Raw genomic sequence first — 16,659 nt, 5'->3', positions numbered from 1 at the left:
CAGAACAGAGATCAAAAACATTTCAGGGTAACACTGGCAATAGCAAGAATGTGCAGAAACAGCCCCAGGTGCCAGGACTCTGGCTCTCTGGTGCTGGGACTCCATTGTCAGAGCATAAGGGATACTCAAGGTAGGGACAGTACTTTATTCAAGATTCATCTTTGGTGGCAATTTTAATATCAGATTTCAGGAAAATAGAAAAAAGAAAGAAAAAGGAAAAAAGATACCTTTCTAAGGGTTTCAGACCTCACTAATGTGTGCCCTGAACAGCAGGGCAGTCTCTTTAAAACCCCTGCAGGTCTGACACTCCCATATCCTACTTAAGAACAGAACCCACATTAATCCTTTTCAATAAAAACCAGATATATCAATTAGCAGATTTCAGTGGAGCACACACCCTACATCCACATCATTGACACGTTAGTGCATCATGATTAATGTTGTGCATTTCATGCCAATTGAATTCCTAATGATTAGCCACTTAATTCTGAGCTGAAACAATTACTCTTCCTATTGAGAAATACTTGTTTCAGCTCAAAAATCGGCAGCTGGAGTACAGAAAAGCCATCTATAGCCAGTCATGCAAGCACATCTTGTGGAATTGAAATGCAGGTTTACTAATGTGTATTTTGTATGCATAATGAAGCACTGGGCATACAAAACCATCCCTTTTCAAGACTGGTACAAAATCTATTGGCAGGACTGAGCAGATCCCTAATTCATCGACTTCAGCAGCAGCTGGGGCATGCAGACACTCATGTTCATATTTGTGCATGAGAAAGCAGTTTGCCCTTGGTCCATTAAGGTCTCCACACAAACACTGGTTCTCCCTGAAGCCACTTAGATGAACATTTCAGACAGGATATATTGGTGGAGGCTGTCATGACAAAGATATCTGTCACAAAAATCAAACGGGTACATCTTAGATAATCATAGAAAGGAGTAAATACTTGGCTTGCCTTCAAGTAAGGGAGGAATTTAAGAGGTACATCACATGGCAGCTGTGTAGATGCACAATTTAACTTGCAACCAGTAATTACACTTGTCATTTTTTATGATCAAACCACTATGCAGACAATAATTATACCACTAATGTGCCCCTGAGAAACAGATAAACAGGCAGAACTGTTACAAGCATCACAAATGTATCAGAGACATAACAATCTGATGAAGAAAAGCACTAATGGCAGAACTACTATTAGGATGCATGGTGTGCTGATGGTGCAAACCAGCTCAGGCTTTGGCTGAACATCCTGCAGCACGGCAGGAACAAGAACTACACGTTGCCAGGCCGCTGCTGCAGCGACTTTGATGTGGTGCTGATTACTGTATCATCATTTAGACAGTGATTTGGTGATTCAAGGAAAGCATTAGTGTTGCCACGCTCTGGAGACACGCGCTGCGGTACGCAGGGCTGAGTATCGCCCAACAGACGGGAGTTCTCCAGGAACAGTTGCTCAGTGCAGTATTTATAACACAATCTGAGCTGCTGACAATGTCAGTGGAGCATTTCCCTAAGTCTCTGAAACTAAGGGACTGCCCCCAAGGCAAACTAAGCCACAAGGGAGTCTTTCTGACTTCAGTATCCACTGAATGAGACTCCTTATGTGTGACACAATGGGCTGCTCTGACATCTGCAGAAAGATCTCCACTGACTTTCAAAATACATCGGGCCATTTCATCACCTACACACTGACCCACCACACAGTACAGTATTTAGATTTTTTTATTCCATGTGGACTTGCAGCTTTGCAGTGAAACACACTCTGGCAGTTCACTGTGTCAGGGATACGAGGGTGATGTGTATGACAGTGAGGATTCACAAGGGACTGAGTTATTCCAGGAGACCGCTGCAGTATCCAGGAGATGTTACTTGGAGAAAAGTCAAAAAGTGTTTCTTGGAGTTAATTTTGCAAAATAAAGCAAAAGTAGCTGACAAGTGTAATAGATATATAATCCTCAAATTTCTAAATCAATGTACTTTCGGTGTCTGCAACTGCAGACTGAGCCCTTGCCTTTAGTTGTATCCTTGCTTGGCCTCTGCAATTACCCTCCACGCCCCACTTCTCCAAGGCAGAACCCATGGGAAGAAGCCACAATCCCATATAAGTATGTTTTCTGAAGATATATACACTGGCCAAGCCCAGTTGCATTCAGACTACTTTCCTATCCCCCGTTCATATTCCCCGCTCAGGCCTGATTTTTCAGCCTTTTGTAGCAGAGCAAAGGAAATCACAACAGCAACCATCTGGTGGGGCCTGGTGAGTGACCCAAGTTAGTGACCACCCATAGTTCTGTGACAGGTCAACTGGAAATACACACCAATATCCACATACTGTGCACAAAGCCAATCTGCACAAAGCAAGAATCATTTCGATGTACAGCTTCCAAAGACAGGAGCGGGTTTAGCGGGGAAGGAAGCTTATTTAGGTTATTTTTGGATGCGGGTAACAGATTGAACACATGGATTTTTATCATGTTGGTACTTACACAAGAACAACTTGTTAGTGACAAGACAGATCTTGAACCCACATGACTGCAGGAGAGCCTTTAATAACGGATGACAGTACTTTGCCAGTGGTGGGATAAAGAGATTCAGTGTCTTAGCGGATGATACCTTCTGTCTCACTTCTTTAGCCACAGATTTAATTACACCGATAATGTCATGAGAAGCAAAAATCAATTATTCATTAAACCTGCCTAAGAAATCATTCTTTTATCCCACGTATTTTGTTTCAAGATCATTTACACTTGGGTAAAAAGGCAGTTTTCTTCCTTCAGTGTCAATATTTTATATAGTAACTTACTTAACAGCCCAAGTGAAAACTGAAGTGGGCCTCTCAAAGGGGACCAGCACATGATACTCTGTGTAAGGCACAGCAGTGATGCTTGAAGATTCCACCAATCTTCCCGTGCCAGATCAGTGTTTGTGTGATTCAGGGATCATAATCTCAGGGAGAGATCTGTTACATCCCTTTGGAAAACAAACCCCTTCAATGCATTTACATCTCAGCGTCCCATGACTTCTTTAGTGGTTGTTGGAGGTGAAACCGTAGGTCTTGCATTACTTGTTTTCTAGCTCCCTCCATTTAAATAAACACCTAGCCTGTCATTACTTTGGTAACACACTTTCATGATATTTTTACCAGTAAACAGACACAAGTTTTTCTTTTAGCTGGTTTGTTTTTACACTAGTTGCCTAAAATAAACAAATAAACAAGAATGTAATTTTCAGAGGGAGAAGTGCCTCCTTTCACTGTGTGACTTTCTGACAAAACCATGACCATAAACCTGCACAGTAATTCATGCAAAAAATATACTCGTTTTTGTAAGAGAAAAAGTAGGAATGGATGAGGGAGACTGAGTAGAGCTGAAGTCTGAGAAGGACTAAGGATGAGAAGGAGACTTCAGGGATGGAGGAAATGGCAGAAAGGAATGGAAAGAACAGAGAAGTAGGTCTTGGCAAGGAGACACCCCTTCACACAGCTGCAAATTCAGCAACAGTTATTAACCCAGGTTTGCATGAAATAAAGAAGACAAAAGCAGTTGCAGAGAAAGCAGCAGGATCATTCCTATCCCTACAGTGAGCCACCCTGCACAGAGTAACTGAGCCCCAGGAGGCTGTTTGGGAGCTGTGTTTGCTGTGTGAGCTGTGCTCCTCCATCGCTCTGTCAGTGCAGAGCTGTCTGTGGTGTGACATTTCCTACCAAATACACACAACCACGCAGCCATATATGCACATGGCATTCGTTTTTAGTGTTACCCCAGACCCCCTGAGTTCCTGCCAGAGTCCAAGCCCTACCTGAGCTAGAAACTGTGCAGGGACAGGGACGACACACAAGCATCTCTGCAGATTCTTGACTGAGCATCAGGCAGGGAGCTTGAGCAGAGTGCCCATGTTCTTCAGATGAAGATTCAGATTAGCAGAAAATTATGCACAAATGAGAGTGTTGTAGAAGGGGTGAGAAAAGCCTACAGATCCAGGGCTTACTCCCATAGTGACAGTGTGCTCCTGCCTAGAAAATGCAGTGTGAAAGGATTTGTTTCCAGGCTGTAAATACATGGCATTTAAGAATAAGAAGGTGCATGGATATGCTTTTTTAGGTCCAAAGTTATGGAAAAAAAAGAACAAAAAATCCTCTCCTGTGCTCAGAATTGTGACTTTGGGCTATTACTTTATGGAGAGATGTCACTGGCACAACAGTCTCTTACAGAAAGAAACCAGTGCCTAATACTGCATATTTCACCTTCCCCACAGAAACCTTCTTTCAATTTACATTAGGTAAGATGTTACACTTTTGGAGAAGTACCAGTGATTTCAGCTTCCCCTTACTGGTTCAACTAAACATTTCTCCTTCAGTTGAGCTTTTTATAAATGTTTAATGTATCAAAGTGAACTGAAAGCTACCAATATGCATCTGCTCTCCAGATCTTTCATCTATCTATTGTCAGCCAGGATCAGTTCACAAAATATGACACTAACTATACTGCTATGTAAATACAACTCCTTCAACCACTATTTCATAAGTAAAATATATGCAAGGCAAAAGCCAAGTCTGACTTGAACAGATGAAACTGTCCTCTCCTGGTTATAGAGATGTCTTTGTTACTCGGGCTCCCGATGTCAATTCCCCATGCCAGCTTGTACGTTCATCTTCTGTCCTCAGAATATTAATTGAATAATATTCACTTCCTCCTACTAATCCCCAGATGCTTGTCTGAAATGGTCTGAGCCCAAATTTACAGGGAGAAGAGAAAAGATTTATACTAAGGCATGAATTTGATAGCTACAGAGGTTGCTAATTTGCTGTGCAGCCAGGCAATCTGACTGTGGGGACGCTGCCGTTTTTTACTGCTCCTCTAAAACTTGGATGTAATGTTTTGCTTTTAGCCCTGTGCTGGACAACACTCAGAATACTGTTCAGATGTGATTTAAGGTTGAAAAGAAAGGAACACTCCTTCCTGGATTTTCCAGGCACCAAAAATACACATCAATTTCAGTGCACTGTAAATTTTCCAACTCTCTTTGGTTTGGCTGTATTTATTATGTCACTACTGGGGGAAAAAAAAGGGGAAATATTTTTGGAATAAGACCTTCAGTATTTTCTAATGCAATAGAATGTGTGGAATGATGAAAAGACAGATAAAAAAGTACTCACAAATACAGCTCATTTCTGATCCGCTGGATGAGATCTTTTAACTCAAAGTTTGGCCTCTTTAGGAGTTTTGCCATCAATTTTCAGTAGATCAAGTTTCACTTTTCTCCCAAGGTTATGAATTGATAGAAACATCTACACTGATAGCAGGCTGGGAAACCTGGAATAAAAAGCCATTCCTCCTTCCAATGCAACTACACAAAAGCATCACTGTGAAGGAAATTTTTGTTTTTTTTTCATTCCACCCCTTGTATTTTGTCATTGCCTCATGAACATAGGAATGGTTCAAATACAAGATCCCCTCCACACTAGAATACACACCTGCAACAGGTAAATAAACCAAATGATCTCCTGAAGTGGCCTCAGTGTGATAGGTACCATTTTATTTATAGAGAAAAAAAAGACATACACAATACAAACACTTTTTTGTTGTGTTCAAATGCTGTATAGGTACTACGTTGTAAAAATACTTTTTTTTTCCCCTTTCTTTCCTCACCTATTTCATATAAGTAAGAAGCAAGGTCTGAAAACTAGTGAATAAAAGCAGTTTTAAGTGTGGCTGGCTCAGGTGATGATTACTGAAACAACCAATCTTTCAGTCTGATGATTAAAGAAACAAATATAAGGACAACTCGAACAACCAGCAGCTGGGTGTCTCCCATGCATGGGGCACTCATCCTCTGTTAGCAGGGCTTCAGCTCCTGGCTCTGTGAGAGCACCCTCAACACTGGCAGGAGTAGCCCAGGACCCTCCAGTTTGTACTCTGGATTCAGTGAACTGTTAATTACTGCTGTCACAAAGGTTTGATGTCACCAAACAAGACTGTCAGGGCATGGCAGAATTCTCTCCTGTTTTACTAGATCAACAGACGAGCACACAAGGTCTTAAATCAGCCAGGGCTGTTATTCTATTATATCCTCATACATGATCATCCTGACAGAAGCTTAACGAAGAGCCTGCCAGCCTGAAATCCTGCTCATTTCTTCTGTTTAGTTTCAGAATGCATGACAGCATGAACAGGAGAGACTGAAGGCACTCTCTGCACTGTATCACCTGGATACATGCCCAGTCTGGGATGCACAATTGCATCACCTCAAGTCCATCACTGCCCACACACACCCCCAACCCCCATGAGATTAACTCCAAGCCAACCCAAGTGTTTCCCACCTACTACAACTGGGAGAACGACGCCCAAACTCGCAACTGCCACCCACAAACTCTGTATTTTCCAGCTGAGCCTTCTGCTCAGCTCTGTCCATAACCATGAAGAGCAGACTCACTGCAAGGGAAGGCATTGGACTACAGCACCTGGCTTGACCCACCTTCCACTTCCCCACAAACTTCAGCTAAAAAAAAAACTTCCTTAGAAAGCATTCTTAAATAATCTGTGCTCGATTGGATGATTTATGTACTTGTAAAAAAAACTCTACAGCCTGTCTCCCCATAGTACCATGAATTTCCTTAGTGCAGGAATCCCAAAAGGCACACTGGCTCCTGCAACCACATCTTTCAAAGGGCAGTATGTTAATCTTGCTGCATCCTTGGCATTCACAGAGAAACATTCCTGAATTATTCCACTGCATAAAGAGACAAGAAGATTACTGTACTTTTACTGAAGAAAGCTTTGGTAAGGTGCAGCCCATTACATTATTTTAGGTTAATTTATATTGTACAAAGTGAAAAAGTGAATGATTATTACATATTGACATTACATACAATATTAATGGATATTACAGGCCATTTCACAGAACTTGAGGTTCTGCATCACATACAGCTAAGTCTGCAAAAATGCAACTTGAGGAATCTAATCCTTGAAACTAATTGCAAATTTACCAACTTCTTCTGTTCCACCTTAAAATTAAGGTAAATAATAATTACAAGTATCAGACAGACTGTATGTCTGTATTCCCTGATTTTCACAGTTACATCTGTTGAGATACATTAAGGTCCCTCAGAGGAGAGAGAGGTTACAGCTGGGCTCTCAGGATTTAGAGAGATCATCTGGCCCTGTCACAAGTGGGCAACAACTCTGCTGCAGTTAAGAAACCTCTTCAACTAAAAAAAACACAAAACCCAACACAGGGAAAAGAAGGCAGGTGTTTAACCAAATACAGCTGCTTTCCTTCACACAATGGAGAAAGCTGCCCCAAAACTACCAGCACTAGAGACAAGCAAGAGGGGGGTACAGTTTACAATGTCTAGGCTGAAAAACTGGGATACACCAACTTAGGCAGTGATGCTGGAGCACTTGGATGGTTTCTGAAGTTTGGAGCACAGACAGAAAAGAGACACTCTGCTCTGCAGGGACCAGGGGCAGAAATCTGTGCTCATTACAGCTACTTGCAAACACTGACATCCTCCCACTGCCCTTTGTTTCCTCCAAACTGCCATATCCCCCTGCATTCTGAAATATGATTACAAAGCTTTTCTGGTCCAGAACTTAAGAATGGGGAGGAAAAATGAGGAATTTAATGCAGAGAAAGTGGCAGGTGCGGTGTCCCATCTAAATATTACTGAGTTCAGAGCAAGCATTTGACTGAACCAACATGGTTCTGGTCTCTAGAGGCCTGATTTGGTGACAATTAAACACAAAAAGATACTGAATGGCACCAGGTCAGAGTGCTGGAGTCTAGGTCTTCTCTCCACCCAGCTGTCCAAGTGCTTGTCTAACAGAAAGCCCACACACTGCATACAGATAGTTTTGAAAGCTGTGTTATCCTCTTTCACCTCCACCACATAAAACCTTTTTAGTTTTGGCCATGTCTCTTGTATTATTAAACCTTTCCTCTCATACTTTTATGCCTCCAGAAGTCTTTTATAGTAAAATTCATACATTCTCAAAATAATAAAACACAAATCAAGGACAGGAGAAATTAAGAAGAGGTGCTGCTTCTTTTTTTGTCTGGGAAATCTCAGCTACTTTGAGTGAGACTATTTTCATTCACTTCATGCAGGTAACAAGTCTTTCATTAAACACAGGTGCCCAAAAATTCATCCCAGTGTACTGCAGGAACTTGAATGAGCATGTCCTGGGGATAATTCTATCCTTGAGTGCTCATAGTTACTGTACATACTTGTCTGATTAATTCCTCTTGACTTACAAAGGTATCCATCATGTCACAATGAATGATCTATGAAGCACACCATACCTGAAACCTTCCCCTCCCCAAGTCATTTCCTCAGCATCTAAAACCAGCTCTTATCATTTGTAATCAGTAATTAATAACAAAGCATTCTCACTAGTGCAATTTTTCTGCTAAGGTTAATGTAATATTTCATCCCAGGCCAGCTGCTGTTTTATGACTTCAAGCACGACAGTAAGTAATGTCTCTGCATAAGAAGTCATCCACGGAGTAAATCAATTATCTCCTCTTTCATCAGCAGGCATTTTGCTGCAGCAAACGAAGCTAATTACATATGAAGTTGTTGTTTACCAACAGGAGTAGGTTCCTAAAGTTTGGCACTGCATATCAACTGTTCTTCCTTATGTCTCCATTCTGTACCTTTCCCATTCAGGAGTTTTTAATCTAGGATCAATCAAATACTGTGATTATGAGCCGTACCTACCATGCTGTTATCATCTGCACAGATTTGCCTACAAAGATTAGCATCAATCACACAACATATGTTTTCAGTACTGGTAGAACTTTGGGGGCACTTCATGCCCTCACTAAGGACACATACATATTTATGACTCGGTTGCAAAGCATCAATAACTTCTAACATACTGTTCTTTAGATAAACTGCACTATTTCTCATATTCAAAAGTTCACTTCCCAGGACAGCTATATGCCTGTCTCAAGGAAGAAATCTGAAACACAGAACATATCTATGTGAAAACTGGAGAAAAAATAATGGGTAGCACTGGCATACAGCGCTTCTGTAATTTTCTTGTCTTACTGGAATTGGCAAGTAACTCTGGAGATCTACTTTTTTTTCTCCCCTTTCTGACTGATATAGTAATTGTCAGTCATCTCAGGCTTTTCTTGCATTATATAGCTGACAAAAACACAAGTCAGTCTCAGGATGCTCATGACCCCCAGGTTGTGCTCTGGAAGAGTATAATGAGTTTTTTATCACTTATAGTCTGGTCACTTGCTGCTGAAGATGAACCATCAGGTGAACTGGACCTCTCATCCTACTCACTGACCTGCTCTTTGGTTGTTGTGGTTCTGAGAATGAGATGCCAAAGCACACTGAAACAAAGCACACGGTGCTCAGCACCTCAGGCTCACCAAGGACAGAAATACCAGCTCCTAAGCATCGGAACCTTTGATACAAAATGCTGTGGATGATGTGTACACCGAGCTCAGACCACAAACCTCTGTCCAGGAATGGGTACAGCTGCCCACAGAGACATCCTAGGGAGTGAAAATCAACTGAAGATGGGAAACTACAACCCAGGTGAGTGATGTGGGCTGAACTAAGTTCATACTTCCTGGTGCTATCAAGGCAGTCTAAGCCACAGGACAGCTCCCAAAAAAAGCAGCATCTGTGGAACTGAGGAACTGAGGATGTATAAAAAGTCTGCAAGGCATCAGTTCACTTACTTCCCTTCTCCTGGTGGGAAGGAGAGGTAGGTAAAAAAACAGAAGTTATGAAAGAAATAGGTCATTTTGGAATGACTGCACCAAACCAGTCCAATGCAATTCCATAACACAAAAGCAGCAAACACATGGTCTACAGCTCTGACTCTCCAGTTTTAGCTAATCACTAGACCTGCTGCACCAAAAGCAGACACATAGAAATATCTCTCCTCAACAAAAATAAATGTTTGCAAAGGCAAGTAGCATGGCAAACAGCACAACCTTTAGCAAAACAGTCGGGCTGATTCATGAACTAAAGTTAGGCAATGTCAAACTAGCAACAAAGACAAACCCAAAAAACAAAGACATCTTTGGATTTGCATCCTGATAGATACAGAACTTTATCTCTTCTGTGTTCCTCTCAGAAGTCTAGACAGTTAGACTAAGCAGTGGTGCTACTTGCATTTAATGAGAATTAAATGTTAATCTTGACAACTAGAAGCAAAAAATTTGACCTTAGAGATGCAATTATTTCCCATTCCTCTAACATTCGGTCTATTTTGGTTTGAAACTTCTTGTAATTCAGTAGCACATTCACTGTACCACGTAGATCAGTGTTAACCACGGAAGTGTGAGCAATGTTACCCAATTCTGAACTCCTGGTGACTCCAGCTCATGGGCTGACCCACAATTATCTGTTATTCTTGGAGCAGTGGGGCTGTACACAGCCATGTAAATTACAAGACGCAGTTTTTTATGTTGTCTTCTAAGAATATGTATTGCAAGCATTTGTTTACCCACATTCTTAAATTCCTGGGGTTTCATATGTAAAAAAACACCACAAAGTCTACCCAAGATAAAATGCGAGTTTGTGTCACATTCCTGCAGGGCCCTTCATTTGTGCTCAGTTACATCTACATTCTCTCATTTGCTATTTGTTGTGTGTTTGAATCCTCTTTCTCTTTCCATTTATAATTATGTGGCTTTTTAATAAACTCATTAAATAAACAATCAATTTCAGCCCTCAAAATTTGCCACTGGTATCTCTGCAGCTTAGTACTAAACCTCTAGCTAAAAATGAAAGACAAAACAACAGATCACAGGGTCTGAGACATGCTGCACATTGCCTGCTGTGTATGGGGAGACCACAGCCTGGAAATCCACTTACTCAGTGTAAAACCAGTTCGGTTATATTGACTTTTCTTTCCCTCATGGTATATTAGTCCTCACGAAAAATCTTGCAGTGAAAGCCCTAGAGAAGAAATCTTTTGTCCACAGACAAATGCACTTCCCATTTTCTGCTTTATTACCACAGGCAAAAGAGCAAACCTGTTGTTCTTACTTTTGCAATAATCACAAGGCCAGACACCCAACTAAGGCATAAATACCACATGGACTTTGTCATGGATGCTTCCTCAAGTCCTAATTCAAGTTCTATCTCTACCCATTTGTCCTCTCTTTCTCCACTAAACCTAGGAAAAATTATGATTAGCCCACTGAAAATCTGACTGCAATCCTAACATTCAGCTCCTACAAACCACCAAAGGACCCATTCAGTCACCTTCAGATCATTGCTACATTTGAATTTCCTGAAGCCAAATCTTTCCTTCTGTCTTTTTTTTTACTATTTTTATTTTTTCCCCTCTCTTCTTTTTCCCTTTCCTTTCTCTTTCCTTTCCACAATCATTCACCAGGCCAAAAAAAGATTCAAGAGACAAATGATGGAATCTGCAAACAGCTCAACTCCATGGAAGGAAACAACAGGGCAGGATCAGAGAGGCTGTTACATGTCGACATAGTAAATAACCAGAGTCAAATTCTCAGCTGGTGTAAATCAACCTATCTCCATCTGGTTTTATGAGGGCAGTGCAACCTGATATTAAACACAGAGTAGAAAAACCTGATTCATGTTAAATTACAGCATCCAAAAACCCAGTGAGTATTGACCCTATCTGACACCTACTTCAATTGATGGCCAAACTCTCACCTCCCCAGGCAGGGAACAGCCAAGAGCACACAGAATGCAAGGCAGAATGGGCCCTTAATACATCTCAAATTTAAAGTTTCCTACCCTTATAAAATCACAGCTGTACCTAGCTTGTACTAATCCAAACCCATAGCTTCAGGGCATCCTTCAGTGGCCTAGGTTTGGTGTTTAAATTACACATACTATTTTGAACTACAAATATCTGCTCCATCAGCTCTGCTGATGTTCTGAGGGAGCTAAACTGAGTGCCAGAGAGTTTCTGTGATGGCACACACAGCTACTGGCACCCAGCAGAGAAACATGGATTCACATCAGGAGTCCAACAGCTTCTGATAGTCAGAGGTTAAAGATCTGACTTTTTCCATTACCTAGATCAGTAAGAGATGAGATTTTGGCCAAAAATGTCTTCGTAGAACCAAAGAATGGTTTGGGCTGGAAGGAACCTCAAAGATCATCTTGTTCCAGCTGCCATGAGCAGGGCACTCATGAGCACTTCCACAAGAGCTTCCATCCAGCCTGGCCTTGTCTTTTTGCACATTTATTACATATTGACTTTTGGGCTGACTTTACAAATGGCTGATTGCAACTGCTTCAGCATGGAAACACGAGAGATCCGATCTCCATATCCCCAACCCTTCCAAGAGCAGGTGAACTTTTGAGGAATGAGCACCCTCCTGCCAAAATACACGCCAGTCTCTAACCTACCACCTTAAGAAAGGTGAGACAGACATGTCTTTGGGCACAAATGGAAAAAAAAAAAAGATGAACCATGTATCTCATGAAGCATTCTAGGTGTCATCTCCAGACTGTTGTTTTCTCTGGCAGCCTCTACTCACTGCCTTTTCTTCTGTTTTCCCAGATTGCATATGCTTGTTTGTCTGTCTCTCTAGTACTGAGGGCAGCATGCAAAGCCCCTTTCAAAAAAAATCAAGCACCAACTAAAAACAAAGAAAGAAACAAAAATTAAAAGCTTCATAAAAATGGGTATTCAGCAAGCTGATGGAAACACTTCTGCATGAGAAACGCCATCTCTTTACTTCAACATCAGCTGCCAGAACTGCTGCACTTCCTCAAACATTGACTTTCTGTCTGGCTCACAGGTGAGCCCGGAAAGGGATGCTAATGGTTCACTTGGTCAAGGTACACAGAAAAGAAGGAGCTGCCAGCTATGTCCCCTGCTTCATTCAGAAAGCTCAGGAAATCTTTTCAGTTTTCCAAGTTTGCAAGGGCTCTGGGATTATGGCCCTTCCGTGGACAGAAATGTTTCTTTCCTACGGCTTGGCCTTTAATAATGCTAAAGGGCAAAAGGTTTTGCCTGACACACACCAGACCCCAGAGAGACTAATTACTCAGCCAGTCTCTTCTCCTTTACCCTCTCCTATTGAACATCTGCAAAGAGTCTTTACATTTGACCTGCAAATGATAATAGTTTTCCTTTGCAGCACTGGATTGTTCCTCTTCAGGGTTTCTGCATGCACTTTCCATTTATGAAATGCTGACTCCCATAATGGTCAATAAAGGGCAGGATAATAGTATGACAAACTTATGTTCCCAGCCATGCCTAGAATTCTAATTGAATTAGAAAGTCAGCCTGTGTTCATAAAAACAACACTAACGAGCAAATGGAGCTTTACTGTGCTAAGTAACAGATATCACATATCTTTGGGTTGCTGTCAGTTCTTTATGTAAATACTTTAAATCCCTCAGACTTCGTTTTGCACACTATATAGTGAGTCTCTTCATAATCAAATAGTATTTAAAACATTTACTGCCTTGTTAAATCTAACAAGTTAGATTTACTGGGATAGTCACTTTCCCTAATAGCCAATTTAGTAAAACTCAATGTACTCATTGATGGATAAATATATAATAGGCGGTTGTTAAACTTTAATAAATATGTTTAATAGTCAGCTGGCATTTTCTCTCAATGGCAGCACTTCCTCTCAGCTGCCAACAGGAAATGCTTCTCCTGAATGTGCCAATTCAGCCCACATGTAGGGAATAAATTGATCTAGAGGAGCAAACAAGAGCATGAATTTCAGGTAGTTTTCCTATGCTGCTTGTCACAAGAAGAGCAATAACCTGAGGTCCTGATCTCCTACCAAGACAGTCAGGTGTTGAATAGCACACAGTATATGGAAGAACATGAGCTACAGCGTTTGTCTAGACTTCATACAAGCAATGGACCAGGACAGGAAAGGCAGCTGGCTATCTGAAAGCCATATAAATGATACTCATGTAGCATTACTGCAATTTACAGTCTTACTGCACTCCTTGTCTCATGTAGATCATGCCACATTCTGTCACCCCTCCCTGCCAGTCTGTATCAACACAATGCCTTGGCTTCTAGATAGATCTAAAAAGTATACTCTTCTAGGGCTTTTGGGTTCCTAAGAAAAGATTTTTGACAAGTCCACATCATTAAGACGACTAAAACTGTTTAAAAATCAGGCTTTTAACTCAAACTGCAGATTGTTATAGCTAAACCCTGCAGGTTCCAGGACCAGTTCTCCCAAATGAAGGAAGCTGTTGCACGTAAATAAGAAAAACAGACTAAAATATCATCAAAAGAGACTGTGTTTGTATGCTGGATTGGGAAACTTAATTATAGCAACAAAATACTCACCTGGGTGGGATTATACAGTTCCTGGAGTGGGCTTCTGGATCCTTTCCGACAGCAAATGTCCATCCCAAATGGATTTCTACGCATTACTGCAAGGGGAAATTGAAATTAGTACAGGTTAGCAACACTGGTTAGCAGAAAGCAATTGCAATACCTACAGCAAGAAAAGATTTTCTGACAGATCATAGGATTCTAGACAGTGTTGTCACTTAACTCCTGATTTTCCTTTCCCTAGCAATTGTCCAAGAGCTAAATCTATCTATGGTGGAAGTTACTGAAAATAAAAGCTCTCTTATAGAAGTTGTTAGGCAACAACTCTCAGTTTGGGTGCACAAAAATTCAAGCATGGACCAAAGCAACAAAATTTTCAGCAGTGCCAGATACCTCTCTGATCATCAGGAAGGAGTGAGATGGATTCCTACAACCAGCACCTCTGAGGGGCAATGCTTGAGCCTCTCTCAGCCTAAATACAGACATATGTAGGAGCCTCATATTAAAATGCATGATTTTAAAGCTTTTGGCTTAACTCTTCTGTTTCTCCCAGAACAGATACTCATCAGTACACAACACACATACAATCAAACACTGCCGCCCTTCTTGCCACAATTTTGCTCTACACATTTCAAGTGGAAATTGACTGATCCACAGAACAACATGCACTGTGTTATACTAGCAAAGACTAGCTGGTTTGCAAACCAAAGGCTTTGTCAAAGTTCTGATCAAGGAGCATTTTGGATGACAAATTTTTCTTTGTTGACCTGAGCCCCATCAGGGATGGAGACCATGAGCCTCAAGTCAGAGCTTTGTGGCCATGAAAGTCTGTAAGAAGACATTCAGCTCCAACCACCTTCTATACTCAGGAGGAAAACAAGAGCTTGCTGTGCTTCTAATCTCACATGGCCCATGTCATCCTCTGCCAACACTCTTCTGTCCCCAGCTCACCCTGGGAACTCCGGAAGGAGCATCAGGCTGTCAGACACCCACATTGGGCACCGCAGTGGGGGAAGATTGTCTCATCAACTTTTGATTAAGACAAAACCAAAAAAAACGGGAAAAAGAGATGTTCCTGCTGGGAGCATCATGTTAAGCTGAGTCAGGCATGCTTTTACCACTTCTTGCCACGTTTTGTAACCAGAAACTGCTGAAGCGTCCTATAACAATGAGCTGCACCACTTGCAGACATGATATTGTGGGCTTCAAGCCAAGTCAGAGAACACAGTCCAGTAATGTTTTAACACTGAGGCCCAATATACAATCATAATTGATACATCAAGAAATATAAACCACAGAAAACTGTGTACTGTCCAATCTGGAAACATAATTGATTTCTTCACTCACTTCCTATCTATTTTTCAATAGGAGGTAATTATCTAATAACATGCTGGCTTGCTTTTTCCCCAAGCAACAGATTCCTCGGGTCTTGTGGCAGGAGGCAGACATACTGAGTAAACAAACTGGCTTCAATTTTCTTCACAATTAAGACACCAATGTTAGTAGAGGCAATAATTTTGACACATTTTAACACCTGATTAAATTCTGAGCATTTTTAGTCACGCAGACAAGTATTGTGATTCCTCTGTTTCTGAGCTCATGTGCCCTTTTAAAAGATTACATGTGTTTTAAAAAGTTAAAACTTTAAAAATATTTTACAGTAATTTTCCAGAGCCTGGAAGTGGTTTTAGGAAGAAAATATTGAAGTGAGGATGTGAGACATACAGCAGCCATCCTAACTACAGAGCTCCTGTCCACCTCATCCCCCTCCAAGCTCTTGTACCAGAACTCTTGTCCAGAGAAAGTTTCCAAATTATTTTGTAGCCCCTTCCTCAATGAAGAAACCTTTCTAAAAAGAAGCCTTCTACTCAAGGGCAAAGCACATTAAAACACCACAGCAGGGGGAAAGAGAGAGGGGAACATTTCAGTGTATCCAGCTCATTAGACTGATTAACTAAGGTCCTGCAACACTGATGCTTTGTTCTAAAATGAAGAAGAATAACAATTCTAGTATGGTGTTCCCTAACTTGTTATTTCACTTTTCACTTCCATTAAATACAGTAAATAGTACTGTTGTACTAGTTTGAAATCAAACCAGTGAGAGATCGCAAGTCAGAATTATAATTTAATAGGAAAATGATAAAAAGAATAAATGCAATAATATCAAAAACACTGACAGAGTCAGAATACAGCCTGGAACCCTGTTAGGGTGATGGTAGTCGTCCAGATGAGGTGGTCTTGTTGAAGCGTGATCCTCTGGAAGAAAGGGGGTCTGGTCTTCAGCTGAAAGTCCAGCAGTAGCTCCTGTCCTCTGGAAGTCCCGTAGGTAAGGGCTGCTGTGGTGTTCGAATTCTCAGCTTATATCCAGTATGGAAT

The 16,659-nt window shown here is 41.2% G+C and overlaps 1 protein-coding gene and 1 long non-coding RNA gene across 7 annotated transcripts in view; one reads left to right on the top strand and one right to left on the bottom strand.

Moving 5' to 3' along the window:
* The window catches only part of CHST11 (carbohydrate sulfotransferase 11), a 164,115-nt gene that overhangs the window by 77,699 nt on the left and 69,757 nt on the right, over positions 1–16,659 (bottom strand). For all 6 annotated transcript variants that reach the window (XM_086887194.1, XM_086887193.1, XM_086887196.1 and 3 more), the window contains one exon: positions 14,296–14,381. In XM_086887194.1, coding sequence (XP_086743320.1) covers positions 14,296–14,381 — 86 coding nt within the window. The remainder of the gene's footprint in view (positions 1–14,295; positions 14,382–16,659) is intronic.
* LOC111935939 (uncharacterized) lies at positions 8,273–14,805 on the top strand. Its single transcript, XR_002867935.2, has 3 exons — positions 8,273–8,473; positions 9,243–9,560; positions 11,377–14,805. It is a non-coding gene; the product is annotated as an uncharacterized LOC111935939 (long non-coding RNA).

This window comes from Cyanistes caeruleus, chromosome 4 (assembly GCF_971803275.1).
Source record: "Cyanistes caeruleus chromosome 4, bCyaCae1.hap1.1, whole genome shotgun sequence".
NCBI lineage: Eukaryota > Metazoa > Chordata > Aves > Passeriformes > Paridae > Cyanistes > Cyanistes caeruleus.
The sequence above is the reverse complement of the archived record's forward strand: the minus strand, read 5'-3'. Positions and strand labels throughout refer to the sequence as shown.